General features: G+C 51.0%; 1 protein-coding gene across 2 annotated transcripts; it reads left to right on the top strand.

Moving 5' to 3' along the window:
- Positions 1-540: 540 nt before the first annotated feature.
- LOC114658724 (FYN-binding protein 1) lies at positions 541-15,331 on the top strand. Of its 2 annotated transcripts, XM_028810763.2 has the most exons (16): positions 543-716; positions 2,367-2,802; positions 3,374-3,556; positions 3,925-3,988; positions 5,351-5,439; positions 5,530-5,581; positions 6,037-6,161; positions 6,253-6,284; positions 8,820-8,860; positions 8,949-9,045; positions 9,391-9,550; positions 9,630-9,753; positions 10,957-10,988; positions 11,095-11,149; positions 13,345-13,439; positions 15,223-15,331. In XM_028810763.2, exons 1-15 carry the CDS (start codon positions 708-710, stop codon positions 13,409-13,411), a joined length of 1,566 nt encoding a protein of 521 aa, XP_028666596.1. In that variant the 5' UTR covers positions 543-707; the 3' UTR covers positions 13,412-13,439; positions 15,223-15,331. The 2 variants fall into 2 exon arrangements, with proteins under 2 accessions (XP_051788687.1, XP_028666596.1); XM_051932727.1 differs by lacking the exon at positions 3,374-3,556 and having other exon boundaries at positions 541-716.
- The last annotated feature ends 174 nt before the right edge of the window (positions 15,332-15,505 follow it).

The raw sequence follows: 15,505 nt of genomic DNA, 5'->3' as shown, positions 1-15,505 counted from the left end.
GCTTTTCATTTCGTCACTTCTCAGAAGGCACTTTTTCAGTTAGCTGGAAGGGGACCATCAAATGTGTCATCGTCTCTGTTTGTCTGTCCGGTTTGTTAGTCAAAGAGATTCCGTAAAAAGTCAAGTTAACCCCTTGGGGACAAATGAAGTTCGCTCTGTCTGTCTGTCTGTCTGTCGCTATAATTAACACCCCGCCTTCTCCTTTCTTAATGGATTTGCATCTCAACATTCGCGAACTTCGCTGCGCCCGGCAGACTTTCGCTTCGCTGTTTCCCAGTCTGTATATCTCAGTTCGCCCCCCAAGCCCCCAATACACAGCTCTGTTCTTTTACTAATTCATCGATCCGTCATATAGCGCCTTTCACTCTCGTGCTGTACTCTGAGTTGGTGACAGAAGATTCTTCCATTGATGATGACGCCAGCTGAGGGAGATGAAGGGCGAGGGGGTCGTGTTTGGATTGTAAACAGGGAGGCCGGTGCGGCGGACCACGTGGTCAAGTGCGCGTCACTCTTGGAAAGAAAACTTCTGACGGGAGGCGTGCCGCGCGCGCGCGCACACACACACCCAGTCACTCACGTGCACGCGCGTCCACCTGCTCGCTCTTCAAGGAGTCAAACAAGGAAACTAATTGGGAAAAAAAAACCAAACTGAGGAGCTCCGGACAGGTGGAGGTGTCGTCTCGTGAGTGGAGCCTGCGGCCGAGACCATGGACGAGGTGAGGACATCTGGTGCGGGGGGCGGCTGAGCGGGTTAGAAGGCACGTCGGGCTGTGAGCGCACGAAAAAGTGTCACTACAACAGCGAAAAGCGACCGTAGAAACGAAACGACGAACAAGGCACCCTACCCTCCGGCGAGTGGGTGTGCTGAGACGAGTCGGGACCCCCACGCTTCAAACCGTGAGCTCCGACAGTTTGGAGACTCCCCGTCGGTGTTACACAGCGTGGGGGATCCCACCTAGCGAGACGGTGAGGAGGCCACCAGGGACCTCCATACCGCAGTGGGAATCGTCATTTCTGTTAGGCTCACGTCGTTTGACTGTCTGTTATGAGGCAGCCCACCCAGTGACCCCCAAATACTGGGAATGTCATCTGACTATCTGCATATTGCAGTCCGGATGGTTACTGAGAACCTGCTAGGAGCTCATTCATTGACCACCAGCTATAAGGAAACCCATCCAGTGCCCACACCCCGGTAATATCATCTGGCAAATTACAAACTGTAATGAAGTGTTAGTAAGGAATTGCTGCCAGGGTCTCATCCATTCTCTATCAGTTATAAGGAAGTCCACCATAGTGACAACCTCCACCCCTGGTACTAGTGAGATGGTAAGGAACCCACTGGGGACCGCCATACTGCAATGGGGATCACAACAGAGACCCTGTCAGGGTGTAAGGGTCTCATCTTTTGACTGCCTGTTATGAGGAAGCCCACTCAGTAATTGCCCCCCCCCCCCTCCCCCATACTGGACTGGAAATCTCACCTAGCAGCCCTCATACTGCAATGGGAATTGTGACTTTAGGGACTGTAGCAAGCAGCATCTCATCCAGTGATAAGGAAGCCCACCTATCAACCTCCATATTAGGAATATCATCTGGAACTCTCCATTCATGAACTTGGAATTGTTACTGAGAGCCTTTGAGGAATTGTTCGGTTATTCATCAATTACCAGCTATGAGGGAGCCCACCCAGTGCCCACAGGGCAATCCTAACAGCATCATAGGCCCCCTGTTTTGACACAAAGATACATAAGCATTAGAAACATCCGGGCTCCCCCGGCCTAGTGCCCATACATTAAGATGGCCCTGATACCACCACCGTTAATCTCTATACCAGAACTTGGAATTGTTACTCCAAGCCACTGAGGAATTGTTCCTAGGAGAGTATTTATCAATTACCAGCTATGAGGAAACCCACCCAGTGAGCCTATACTGGGAATGTCATCTGACAGCCTCCAAACTGCAATGGGGACAATCATTGCTGGTTTGCAAGGAGTTGCCTTCAGGGTTTCATCCACTGACTACCAGTTATGAAGAAGCCCACCCGGTGACCTTCATACTGGGAATGTCTTCTGGCAACGTCCATACTGGAATGGGCATCTAGTCTAGTGCCCTCCATGGATTTGCTCCCCTGCACTTGGAATCCCATCCCGTGACCTCGACTTGTGTAGTTATTTTCTGTTACACCCCACTGGACTCCCCCGTCCCAGGAGACACCCATCCCACTGGCACCCCTTTGTGTTTGCACACAGATGATGAACATCATTCTGGTTGGGCTTCCTCCTTGTCCATCTGTGTTGTAAGGGTGTCTAACGCATGCCAGCTGCTCCCAGAGCTGCTCGTTTCAATCTCCTCTTTCATTTGCACAGGTGGAGCCCACTGACTTCCAGGCGCGGCGGTCCAGGTTCCAGTGCTGGGCTGATGTGGTCAACAACCACAGTCCTTTGACGCCCGAGCAGCCAGCGAAAGCTAATAATGTCAAGGAGTTGGTGACGCGTCTTAATCAGAAGTTAATCATTACAGAGGCCGATCAAAAAGACAAGCCAAAGGAGAAGTGCAGCCCATCTACCATGACGCCACCTATGCCAGTCAGTGCCCCAGCTGAGCCTCTGGACCGGGAGAAGATGACGGCCGACACTTTCCGACAGATTAAGAGCCTATGGGAGAGCACGCTGTCCCACACACTGAAGCCTCCCGGTGCACCACTGCCAAAGCCCAGGGGTCTCATCAAGCCCGTCCCCAGAACCAAAGAGGTGAAGGCACATCCTGCCCTGCTGCCTCCCGTGCTGCTGCCCTCGCTCTCAGGTGGGTGCTGTTTCTGTTGACTTGAGGGGTAGACTCCCTAAAAAGCTGGCATCGACGTTAATGCAAAGGGTTCAGATAACTACAAGTGTGGTAGCAGTGGGGGCACTGCACTGTGCCACTCTTTTATGATGCCACACTGAGGACCAGAAAGTCCGAGCAGATGTGTGAACGTGTGTGTGTCTGTTGTTGAGCTTGTGTGCAGGGACTGGTGTGTGCCAGCTGCAGGTGCCTAAAGGTTTGGTTGATACTTTCAGTAAATGTGCATAGTGTGAGATATTAAGTGGCCTTTGCCAATCAACTGCCCCATGATCCTGTGTTGGTGGTTTACCCCTTGTGGCATATGTGGTGCCACATAGTTTCTTTATTTGTCACATACATAGTTATATGTGCCAATGGGGTTGATACCAACTCAAAGGGTGTGTATTATGTTCTTAAGTCAGTACATGTCCTATACAGCATCATGTCACAATTACTGACCCAGAGATGATAACCTGGCAGTGCCCATTCATAGTGAGCATGAAAGGCACTATATACCTGATGCAACACACCTAATTTTTTTTCCTCCTTCCAGAATGGCACCCGTCTGAAGCCCTGAGACACACTTCCACCTCACAATTGGAAACCTGGCCGCCCAGGAGGAAAGTCCTCCCCAGCCTCGACTTGTTGGGAATCCCCCCTGGAAAGCCCCCCAGGCCAGCAAATGTGGAGCTGGAGCGTTTCTGTGTTCACAGGGGGGCATTGGATTGGCCACATGGTATCTTTACTGTTTGTTTTCCTTAAAATAGGATAAATGGCACAGCGGGCATTGCAGGAAGTCTCTGTGTTTAATGCTAATCACAATATTTGAGACTAAAGTTCAGTGATTTGGTCAGCAGTGCATGCCAGGGGGCAACACGCCTCTAAAGCATGCCAGCCTGCTACCCGCCTTGTATTACGGACGCTGTCGTTTGTGTCTCAGCCACATTGAAGCGTCTCTTTCTTAAACGTAAGCTGGCTTGACCCTTCCCTGGTCGTTACTAATTTTATGTACCCCAAGTCTAGGGGGCGCTCTTCCTCCCTGCAGTGTATTTCTTTTTGACCCCGAGATCCTCGGCTCTGCTTTCTCTTCCTTGATCTCCACAGCACCTCTGACCCCCGACACCCAAGCTGAAGACGCGTTCCTGTCTCCTGGTATTCCTGTCCTCAGGTCAGTGTGCAGAGCGCCCCCTTGTGGTGTGCCTCTATGTAGTCTGGTGGGGGGCTGGCTTACTGTCTGTCTGACTGTCTGAGTGGCACACTGGCATCACTGACTACTTTGGCATGCCTGGGTGACTCTGTGCCTGTGGCACTGGTGATCTCTCTCTGTTAGGAGTGCGGTGCTTGATTACTGATTGGTCGGCTCACGTGTCTGTCAGAGTAAGTCCCTCATTAATTGGGTGGGCTCGGTCTAACAGACCAGGAAGTCATCCAAAGGGACAGAGTGGTCCACCACACTTTAAGGGTGGGTAAAATTAATAAAGAAGACACGAGACCACCAGCCCAATGGAGACATAGCTGGAAACTCCACAGTGAGAGGAGTAAAACTGGGCAAAAAGTGACAGCCTGGTGGGAACACAAACGTCCATAGAGCCCCAGGGTCACCTGTACCTGTGGTCAGGCTAATCGATGGCACTGAGTGACCCAAAGCCAATGACATGGGGGAGGGGATCAGTGTGTGTGCCATGGAGGTGGGGGGCACTGTGTGTGTTTGGGAAGCTCTGTGGAGGGGGGGTCTTGAGCTGTGTGGCACTGCATATACAGTAGGTGGCTTAATGTATGTACATGGGGGGCATCAATCTGTGTGTGTGTGTGTAAGGCTGTGTGTAACTGGGGGGGAGTAATGCGTGTGCCTATGCATGGGGGACTCAGACTGTACGGGTGGCTTAATGTGTATAATACTGAAAAAGTTGGGGGGGTCAACACTGTGTACATATGTGTGTGTGTGCATGGGGGGTGTCAGTGTGTGTGTGTTTGTGAGGAGGGTCAATGAGTGTGACACTGTGTGTGTATATATGGGGTAGTGACTAAGTGTGTGTGCACGCGCACTTGGGGGTCTCAGCCTGTGTGACACTGCATGTGGGTGGTTTAATATGTGTGGGGGAGGGGCTCAATCTGTGTGGCACTCCTCGTGTGTGTGTGTGTGTGTGTGTGTGTGGGGGGGGGGTCTCTGTCTATGTGGGTAACTCAATGCGAGTGTGTGTGAGTGTGTGTGCACATACATGAGTGGTCTGAATGTGTATGACAGTGTGTGCATGGGGGGGGTTGTCAATGTGTGTGACACTCTTTATGTTCATATGGGGCAGTGTGTGTGTGTGTGTGTGTGTGTTTTGGGGGGACAGGGGGGTCTCAATCTGTGTAACACTGCATGTTGTTGGCTTTTAAAGTGTGTGTGTGTGAGAACATAAGTGTATGGGGAGATCTAAACTAACATGTGGTTCTGTGTGCCAACTCGCCCAGATGCCCTTTCAGCTCCCCCATAAGTGCTGCTGTGCCAGGCCCTTGCACATTTTTTTTTTTTTTGTATTTCTAGAAGTTTCTCAGAAGATTCTGGCACTTATGAGGAGCGCACAAACTCCATGTACGAGCCGAGTGAAGAGTTGGGTGGGCTGAGGCAGGCTGGTGAGTACAGTGCCCACTGTGATGCCAATGCAGATCATGTCTGATGTCTTTCTGATTTTGCCCAGTTTGCTGATGCCCTCTTTCCTGCAGATGACAGCCATGATGCCAGCTCTCAGACAGATTCCGCGATGGAAACCCAAAGGTTGGTTCCAGTGCCCACCAGGCAGATGGCACTGTTGCTTGCCTGTTGGATGCTTGTGTTCTTGCCAGTCAGCTGAGCTGTAGTGGAGTGTGGAGTAGTGACTTGGCATGTGTGCCCCCCGGAGCCTGATGATGGACTTTAGTGGTCAGGGTGCTGGCAGCACTGCACTCTGTACTGATTTACCTGTCAGCTAGTGAGTCCCATCCTCTGAGAACAGTCAGCTTGGCAAGTGTGCCACCCTCTGCTGCCTTGATGGTGGGTGCTCTGCTCTGCTTTTTACATTGGTCTGTGTGCTCTGGCAGCTCATTCTTGAAGGATTAGGAAGTGGGGCAACTTAGCAGTAATGCCAACTTGATTAGGCCAGCCTGTATCCCTCTTGTGAGCCCATTGTGGTCCCGAAGAGTGCCCATCGCCCCTTTCTCTGCCCTGCACTAACTGTTTCCTCCTCTTGTCAGATTCGACCCGTCCATTTACGAGAACATCAATGACACTCTGTATGATGACGTCAATGAAACGGATGTTCACATGGACATTGGACTCCATCAGCCAAGGAAACCGAAGAACCTGGTGCCCGTCACAGGTTGGAAACTGGGCCCTGACTTGTGGCTCTTGGTGCCCGCAGCTGGGAAGCACAGTTATGTAATTGGCTTTTCTCTTTGTCTTTACTGCAGCTAGTGAGGGTTGGCGCCAGAACCCAATGAAGGTAAGACTCGACTCCAGGTGACCACAAGTTGCTGCCAGCTTCACCGTCATGCCAGCCATTTCCAGAGAGTGGAACTAAAAGTTGTCAGACTGGCGGAAAGATTCTGGTGCATCTCAAATAATTTGAGAAGGGACACCAGGTGACTGCTCTGGAGAGCCACATCATGACATCAATGTGGTTAACTGAGGTGGGCACCAGTAGTAACTGGAAATACCCAGGACACACCCACGAAGTAGAACCCAAAGCCCCCTCGCTTGCTATCACCTGGAACTGAGCCCTGTGGTGGTGGTCTACTTGGCATCAATCCAGAAGGAGGTATTCAATGTATGGTTTGCCTGGCATAGGCGAGACCAATGCCCACATTACAGCTATAGTTTGTGTCCTAGGATTGGGTTCAATAGTTTAATTTTCTGATTTTTCATAAATGAGTTTTTGTCTTGTGTGCCCGAGCACCTGCTGATGCCCATGCTACATGATGTGGGTATTAAGCACATTAGTTAGCTGTGCTGTGTGGTGAAGCGGACGTGTTGAGCTGCCAGTGTGGAGAAGCTCACCATCTTTAAAGTTGGGCAAGAAAAGCCAGCAGTGTCACCCACATTCAGTAGAGCATACCATGCTGGGCATGTCTGGCACAGCAAAGTCAGTCAGCGCAGGTTTCATGTGCTTATTGCTTAATGAGCTCACTGTTGGCATCACTATGTAGATGAGATGGTTGCCTGTTGAAGTTGAGATATCACAATTTAAGAAATAAGCTAGGTGGCCTGCATGCCATTTTGGTGGCACACCAATTCTGAAGTGCCCTACACAAGTCTCTACTTCAGTGTGCCAGAAATGTGCCCTTGGTCATGTGCAGCGACTGGCAAAAGTGAAAGAGGCTTAGAGACCAAGAAGATAGAGACACAGCAAATGGGCATTGAAGTATATAACGGAACCAGGTCATAAGTTAAAACTGGCATTTGAGAAGGTGGCATACCTAATGTTTGGATGGTAAACTAGCAAGGGTACAGGCTGGGCAGAAATTTAAAATTGGCAGTGAGAAAGTGATATGACGTGCCAGGCCTTTGAATTGGGTAATTTAGCAGGAACACCAACTGAGCTATGAGCAAGATGGCAGATTTATTAATGGGGCAGTAGTCAGCTGGCAGGGACTCTCTGGAATCTGGAAATGCTTTTAGGTTTGCAGGTTGAGCTGTGAAAACAGTGGCAGAAATATGAGAAGTTGGCATACTTAGCTGGCATATATGAAAGTGAAATGGCAGTGCCACACCCATCAGTTGGCAGAGGTACAGGCTGGAGGCATAAATTCAAGATTGACCGGTAATTGGGAAATGCCAGGGCATTGAATTCAGTAAGCTGGCAGGGCCACCTACTGGCATATAGGAAAGATGGCTGAGTAATTTAACAGGGCAGTAGTAAACTGGCAGAGTCTCTCACTGAAAGAGCAGAAGGACATAGGATTTGCAGATTGAGTTATGGGCAGGGTGGCAGAGAAACAGCAAATGGGCATTAAAATACAATGAGGTGGGCATATACAGAGATTGTCAAATTTTTAACTGAGAGACTGGCATATGCAAAGGTGGCAGGGTAATGGCACACCTAATGAGTGGACTATAGTTGGCAGGGGTACAGGATGTGCTGTATCATCATATTAGCAGAGGTTCAAAATGGACAGTGACAGAATAACTGAAGGGGTAGGACAAGGTGGCAGAGCCACGGACAGGGCTCTGGGTAAGATGGCTAAACTGTTAACAGAGCAGTAACTCCCTGGCAGGTGTCAAACTGGAATATGGGTAGTTGCTACTGTTCGCATTTGAGCTATGGGTGGGTGGCAGAGCTATACCAATTGGACTTGTTGTACTTAGGAATTGGTGAATGAGAAGGTGCCAGCTCTTTGGGATGGGCAGTAATGTGGTCAGTAAAGTGGTAGCGCTACCTCTTGGTTGACTTGTGTAAAGATGGCACAGCTCTGGACTTGTTCAGGTGGTCAAGCGATAGGGTATGCGTTTTGAGGATGGCAGACTATGAAGTGATGGTTGGCAGTGCAGTAACATGGCATTGATAAAGTAGGGAGGCATCCTAACTGGACTAACGTTAGTGGCACTATAAGCTGGGCAGTGCCAAGGTGACAAGGGCATGGCTTTGGGTAGGGTTGTGGAGCTGCTAACTAAGATATTGGCAAGACCTCCGTAACCTGGCAAAGCTGTGCCATGGCTTACAGACCGAGCCATGTAAGTGCTATAATGAAGTGGCTGGTAGAGCCAGGAATAGTTGGCAGCAGGTGGGGAGAGAATTGTGCCAACAGCTGCCCACCATTTTGCAGTTTCAGGCTAATAAAGCTCCTTTCATAGTGAGTCCTTTGCCACTCCAGGGTGTCTTTTGTGTTTTGATGCTCTGGGTGACAATGCGGGACCCTGTGTCAGGTGAGAACCTATCATGTTGGACCCTTGTCATGACCCCCTGGTCTGGCATCCAGATGATTTTGGGTTGTGCCAAATCCGGGCCTCTTTAAATTTGTGATTTTGTTCTTCCTTACAGAATGGAGGTGATAAGAAGGTCTTCCCGTTTTCCAAAGTGAGGTACGGTGAGCCCCAAGTAGCCCTGCTCTGCCAGTCTGTGTCTTGTGAAAGGCGCTATAGAGGTGTCTCACTTCTGGCTTTTCTGCAGCTACGGAGAAAACGCCAACGAGAAGGAGAAAAAGAAACGACAGAAAGAAGTAAGACAACGGGAGAAGAAGGAGAGTGACATCCGGAGGCGATTCCACGTGCGTAGCTCCCTTTTGTCAAGTTATTGTGAGTGTGCCACATCTTGCACCCTATAAATGCCAGGCTCACCACCTGCAAGTTAAGCTGGCCTGACTGGCTTCCAGAAGGAGGAAGGTGCACTGGCGTCATGGCAGCTGTCACTTTCTGAACATGCAAGATTCCTTCTGTGAGTGTGAACAAGAATGTGACTGAGCAACTTGGGCAGTGCCAGTGCCAGTGCCCGAGGGCAGCAACAAAAGGTGCCACTTTGAAAGTGCTGCTGTGGTCTTAAACATTACAGGCAAAGGGGGATCTTGGCCAGTGGGAGGATGGCTGACTTCTGAATGACGTTCTCTGTGCCACAGGTCACCGGCCTTGAAGAGCCAATTCACATCGCCCAAGTGCTGGAGGGCACAAAGGGGGGCCGGAATGAGCTTCAGGTGTGGGCAGGTGACTCAGTGGACATCATTCGCACAGAAGAGTGCCCATCAGGGAAGTGGCTGGTCAGAGATGGTAGCGGCCACTGTAAGTATGAAGCATTCTGCAAGCCCGGTGCTACCTATGCCACATGTCTGATACCACACCTTGTGCCCTTTTCACGCAGATGGTTATGTGCCCATCAGCATTCTCAAGCTTAACCCTAAAGACATCCTGGCATCGGGGAGAAGAGGCTCAGCTTCTATCACAACCAGCACCCCTAAACATGGTACTTCATGGCAGATGAACAGGTAAAAACCTGGACCATCAGGCAGCCAAGGGTGCCAGGCTGTGGCACTGATGAATACCCACTGGTGACTCTGTCTTCTCCATTCAGCATTCAGCCAACCATTTTCAGGGGAATTGCTACCCTCTTTTGGGGGCATTTAACACTCTGTGGCACTACACTGCCCTCTACTGGCAACTCACTCTGGACTGTATTGGTAACTAATGGCAAGTACTGCTTTCCTTTGTCTATGACGTTGCCCCCTAGTGGCTGCCAGACACTTCTTTCCATCAGTGAGAGCTTCTACTTTCTATGGGAGGCATTGCTGCCTCAGTGGCTCTGCACTGCCCTCTACTGGCTACACACTCTGTACTGTAGCAGTCATCTGCCCCCTAGTGGCTACTTATCATTTGCTGGGTGTATGTCTCCTCATCAGTGAGAGTGCCTGCTATCTGTTGGAGGTATTGTCCTCACTGGCTCTGCCCTTTGTTTTTTGTCCAAGATGCTGCCCCCTACTGGCTCCGCCCTGCTTGTCTGGAGCTTATCAGTCATTAATATCCTGTAGTGACTGCCCATTTCCTACGCAGGATGCTGCCCCTTGGAGGCTACCTGCTGTTTGTCCGGGGCACCATAGTGCAGCCAGTGACTCTGATCCCACCTGTCTCCATTCGGTGTTAAAGGTATGCTGCCCCCTAGTGGCTACTCTCTCTTTGTTAGCGGCACAGTCCACTCTCTCTGAGGTATTGCCTTTTCTGTGGCTCTGCACTGCCCTCTACTGGCTACTCACACTGGACTGTATCCGTCATTGATGTCCATGTTGTGATTGGCCTGCTTTATAACCTCTAGAACGCTGCCCCCTAGTGGCTACTGATGCTTTATGTGGGACACATCTGTCTGTGAGAGTGCCCACACTCTATTTGAGGCATTGGCTGTTCTGTGGCTCTGCATTTGTGTCTAATGATGCCCAGCGCTCTGTCCAGGATGCTGCCCCCCTACTGGCTACTCCTACTGGGCCCCTCTGGTCTCTCCAGGACCATTCCACCCCTGAGCTAACTGGTCTGTCAGGACACTGCCCCCTGCTGCTTGTCCTTAATGGGGACCCCCTGCCTGCCCCATGGTTGTTACACCCTGAATGTCAGTAATGCTGCCCCCCATTACTTGTCAGTTAGCTTGCCCCCTGCTGGTGTTGCCCTCATATTTGTGACTTTTTTTTCTTTCTTCTCCTTAGATCCTTAGTGATGCTGGACACGTCAGACACCTGTGAGTAAGCGAGGACCACTCAGTCTGTGACCACCACATCCCACCCAAACGAAAGGTGTGGAGATCCTGCAAGCACACTTATATCTGTCTGTCTGTCCATTTCCAGGTGACTTTGACAGTGAGACGTACGAGGATATAGAGTGTGGAGTGGTGGGTGGCAGGTGAGTGCCCATTTGTTGAGCATGGCATGTCTGGCTGCTGTGCCAACACAAGCCCCCCAACAGCTGAGCTTCATTGGTTTTGTGTCACTTACAGTGGCCATCTCTCCACTGTCACACCTCTTCATGTGCCTGCAGAAGAGGGAACAGGAGGGGGCGCTCTGTGGGCAGGGTGGCATCCTTAATGGGTTTTGTCAGTTCCTCTTTTATTCTTCTGATTTTCCTAAGAACTCCTGGGGTCAATCAGTAAGGGGGGGGCTTGCTTCCTGCCCCCTAGTGTGTGTGTGTGTGTGTGTGGGGGGGGGGGGGTGCTAGGCTACACCTAGTTGTGCCCACTCCAACTGACTGAAAAGAAAGCTGCCCCCTAGTGGCTCCTCACCTTTTGTCTGGGCTGATGATGCCCACTCTACGTCGGCGTTATTGTCCTCTAATGACATGCTGCCCACTGTCCAGGATACTGCCCCCTACTGTGAGTTAGGGGTTCTACCAACAGTGAATATTCCATAGCGATTACCTGCTTTCTCTCCAAGGCACTGTAAACTCGGCTGACTACTCACCATTTCTCTGGACGCACAGCCCACCATCAGTCAGGTCTTCCGCTGTCTACCATTGCCCTCTCATTGGGTCTGCACTGCCCTCTAATTACATTCCCCTTTCTGCCCCCTTTGTCTGTGGCACTTACGTTCTATCAGTGAGAGTGCCCGCTCTTTGTGGCTCTGAAATGCCCTCTGATTTCACTCATTTGTCTATCCAGACTACTGCCCCCTACTGGCTGCTCTCAGTATTATCAGTAATTAATACCCTGTAATGATTGCCCATTTTCTGCCCAGGACACTGCCCCCTAGTGGTTACACCATATACGCCGGGGTACAACACTGTACCCAGTGATGCTGACCCCAGCCGTCTCCATTTCATGTTAAAGAAATGCTGCCCCCTGCTGGCTACTCACTATTACTCTGTTGACCCTGGTGCCACCATTAGTCTGGCTGCCCACTGTCTGCTGGGGGGGGCATTGCCCTCTGAGTGCTTCTGCGTTGCCCTCTAAACATGCGGCTTTCTGTCTGGGACACGTGCCACTATGGACTATTCACCCTTTGTCTTTGGCCCATCTCTCCATCAACGCGTGCCCCCCACTTTGTCTGAGCTATTGAAGTCCCCTCTGTGGCTCTGCACTGCCCTCTACCCTCTGCTGGCTGTTCTTGTTTCTTAGGAGCTCTGAGTCCCCTTGGTAATTCATTTCATGTTATTATTGCTCTTTCCGTTCATAATGCTGCCCCCTAGTGGCTACTGATCCTTTGTGTGGGGGCACTGCTCTTCTTCAGTGGTAGTGCCCACTCTTGGTTGGAAATGTTGCTCTCTCTGTGTGAGCTCTGCAATGCCCTCTGACAACCCAGCTGTCTGCCCAGAATGCCACCACCTACTGGCAGTTCGCTGTTCATTTATTCCCTGTAGTGACTGCCTGATTTTTATTAGGACTCTGCCCCCTAGTGGTTATTCAGAATTTGTCAGAGATTCTGCACTACAGCCAGTGATGCTGACCCTTTCTGTCTCCATTTTGTATTATAGAATGCTGCCCCCTGGTGGTTACTCATCCATTGTCTGGTGTGCTTCTCTCCATCAGTGAGAGTGCCCACTCCATTTGTGGGCATTGTCCTCTCTTGCCACCCCACCCATCATAGATCCAAGTTAAATTTCAGGCTGTGAGGGTGGGGGGGGGGGCACCCTGAGTTCTCTTCAGATGGAGCCCCCCAAGAACAGGAGAAGTGAGCTGTGTGTGCACTGTAACCCCTCGCCTCCAGTGCTGGTGGTGACACTGCTGTCACTCAGGTCGATGGTGACTAGCAAGCAACTGGTCAGGCCATCCTGCTCTTTTCTGAGTTTTCAGTGAGCATGAGAAAGGCACTATATAAATCAAATGTAGTAGTTTTATTATTTAAGGTGATGGTGGCTGATGCCCAAGCCTGTCCACCTTCAGTGGTCATCGTGTATCCCTTTGTCCACAGTCTACTTGTACCCCCCCCACTTTCATTGCCTCCACATACGGTGACACATGGGTGGTCTGCAGGTGCTGTCTGTGCCCACAGACTCGCATGGCTGGGGTTCTTCTGAATGAGCCTGCACTCCTGTGCCTGTCCAGAGAGGGCGCTATATTGTCTTTTGTGGACTTCCCTCTTTTTTTGTTTCTGTTTGTTCCACAGTTCTGAACCTGAGCCTCCATACCAAAGTGACATCATCTATAAGGGCAGCAGGCCAAAGAAGAAGTAAGCAGGCCTGGTCCTTCACGGGCCCAAAGGTGAGTGAGGTGGCTGTGTGAATGTTCACTTGGGTGTCGTCGGGGGGGGGGGGGGGCTGGGGGTCAACACTTCCAGGTTGGAGAATCACGCAGAGCATTTGCTTTATCGTCCCGGGAAGCATGGCCCCACCTCAGGAGCTTTAGGTGTAAACCAGGAACCCATCCTGGATGGTACGCCAGTCCACTGCAGCTCTTCTCCATTCACCTTTTAATGTAAGATGTGGGGACCTGAACTTCGAGTGAGTCCTGGCATCCAAATGGAGTTGTGGGTCCCACCTTCATTCACTGGTGTCAATTAACCTGGGTGGCACTGACTAGGTGCAGCTAAGCAGGGCAAATGTTGTGCCCAAAGACTGCCCTGGTCACTCTTTAATGGGGGGGCACTGACTGGGTACAGCTAATGTGCCCACTAAGAGCTCTTCATAGGCTTGTGTACCCATATGGCACTCTGTTTTCACCTTTGGAGTACTCCGTCAGTGTTCCAGCTCCATGCCCTGATAATATTGTTAGTGTGCCCACATCGTGCCCTCTTACACATTTTGGAGCCATTCTCGCATTGCTGCTGTGCCCACTTTATTTTCCTAGTATGCCCAAAGACTGCTTACTCTTTAACTGCACCATGTCACCTAATGTGCCAGGTGGTGCCCTCCCTATATCCCACTGCTCCATCCATCCATCCATTTTCCAACCCGCTGAATCCGAACACAGGGTCACGGGGGTCTGCTGGAGCCAATCCCAGCCAACACAGGGCACAAGGCAGGAACCAATCCTGGGCAGGGTGCCAACCCACCGCAGTATCCCACTGCTCTCCATCTGTATTTTGTCTACTGTCGGTGTTGGCTTCATGCCACTTTCCTCCGTCCATGCCCTCTCACCGTCGATGCTTCTGAAGTCCAGCAGGTAGCTGCGGTTGGCTACCTGGTACAGCTGCAGGCTCATCTTCACGTAGCTGCCAGTCACGGGGTTCTTGCGCCGCACCCGTAAGTGATAAGGGTTCACCACCTGCCAGGTAGTGCCCTGCCTGCTGTCCCACTGCTCTCCATCTGTATTTTATGTGCCTACTGTTGCCGTCTGCTCCATGCCCCTTTGACCCATCCGTGCCCTCTCATTGTTGATGCTTCTGAAGTCCATCAGGTAGCTGCAGTTGGTTACCTGGTATGGCTGCACACTCCTCTTTATGTAGCTGCCAACTGGCTGCCAGTCCCAGTGTAAACCAGGAACCCACCCTGGATGGGATGCCAGCCCACTGCAGCTCCTCTCCATTCACCATTTAATGTAGGACTTTGAGTGAGTGGTGGTATCGAAGTGGAGTTGAGTCCCACCTTCACTCACTGGTGTCACAATCGGTCAAATAGACTTAAAAAATATCGACAAATCCAAACTCGTGGAAATGAGCGATGAAAGGAAGGCACATTCTGGTTGGATGACTTCCTACATTCTTGCCAACTGAGTCTGACTGTAGACCTCCAGGTGCAGACCCCCCGACCCTGTGGCTGGAGGTGTGGAGGGTGACAGTCTGAATGTCCCACTTTCAAGACTGCCCTCTTCTCCGAGGGTCCCCTGGACTAAAACATCGACACACAGAATGCTGGGAGAATCAGATTTTATGAACATAAATCTGAACGTAAATCTGATGCCATAAAAAAATGAACAAACTTACGAGGGTCTGCACAATGGAACTTAGATCTTGGGGGTGGTTTGTCACTTATTGTGCCCACCAGCTTTACCCGGCTGGATGGCATCTCTGTAAATGTCACCTTCATTTATTTTTTTTAATTCACAGATTTGACTGCCCAATGGTGCAGGGCACAGAAGATGGCACTGCCTGGCCCCTTTCAGCTGACCTTGTTCCCCTCCCCTTGTTAGAAGTAATAAAGTGGTCTCACTGGTCATTTGTGACGTTTTTATTATAAAGTGCAAAGAACCACAAGAGGAGGAGCGGAGAGTGCAGCTCCGCAGTCCGGTCATTCACAGTGGAGGGTACATCGCCCACTTGCCCTCCTGCCCCATTGCCTCCAGCGTGATGGCACACCATGTTCTGCGGAGGAGGAGGCGGCAGAGGTAGA

Source organism: Erpetoichthys calabaricus, chromosome 10 (genome assembly GCF_900747795.2).
Source record: "Erpetoichthys calabaricus chromosome 10, fErpCal1.3, whole genome shotgun sequence".
Taxonomy (NCBI): domain Eukaryota; kingdom Metazoa; phylum Chordata; class Cladistia; order Polypteriformes; family Polypteridae; genus Erpetoichthys; species Erpetoichthys calabaricus.
Note: the sequence above shows the minus strand (reverse complement) of the source record. Positions and strands in the feature narration are given on the sequence as shown.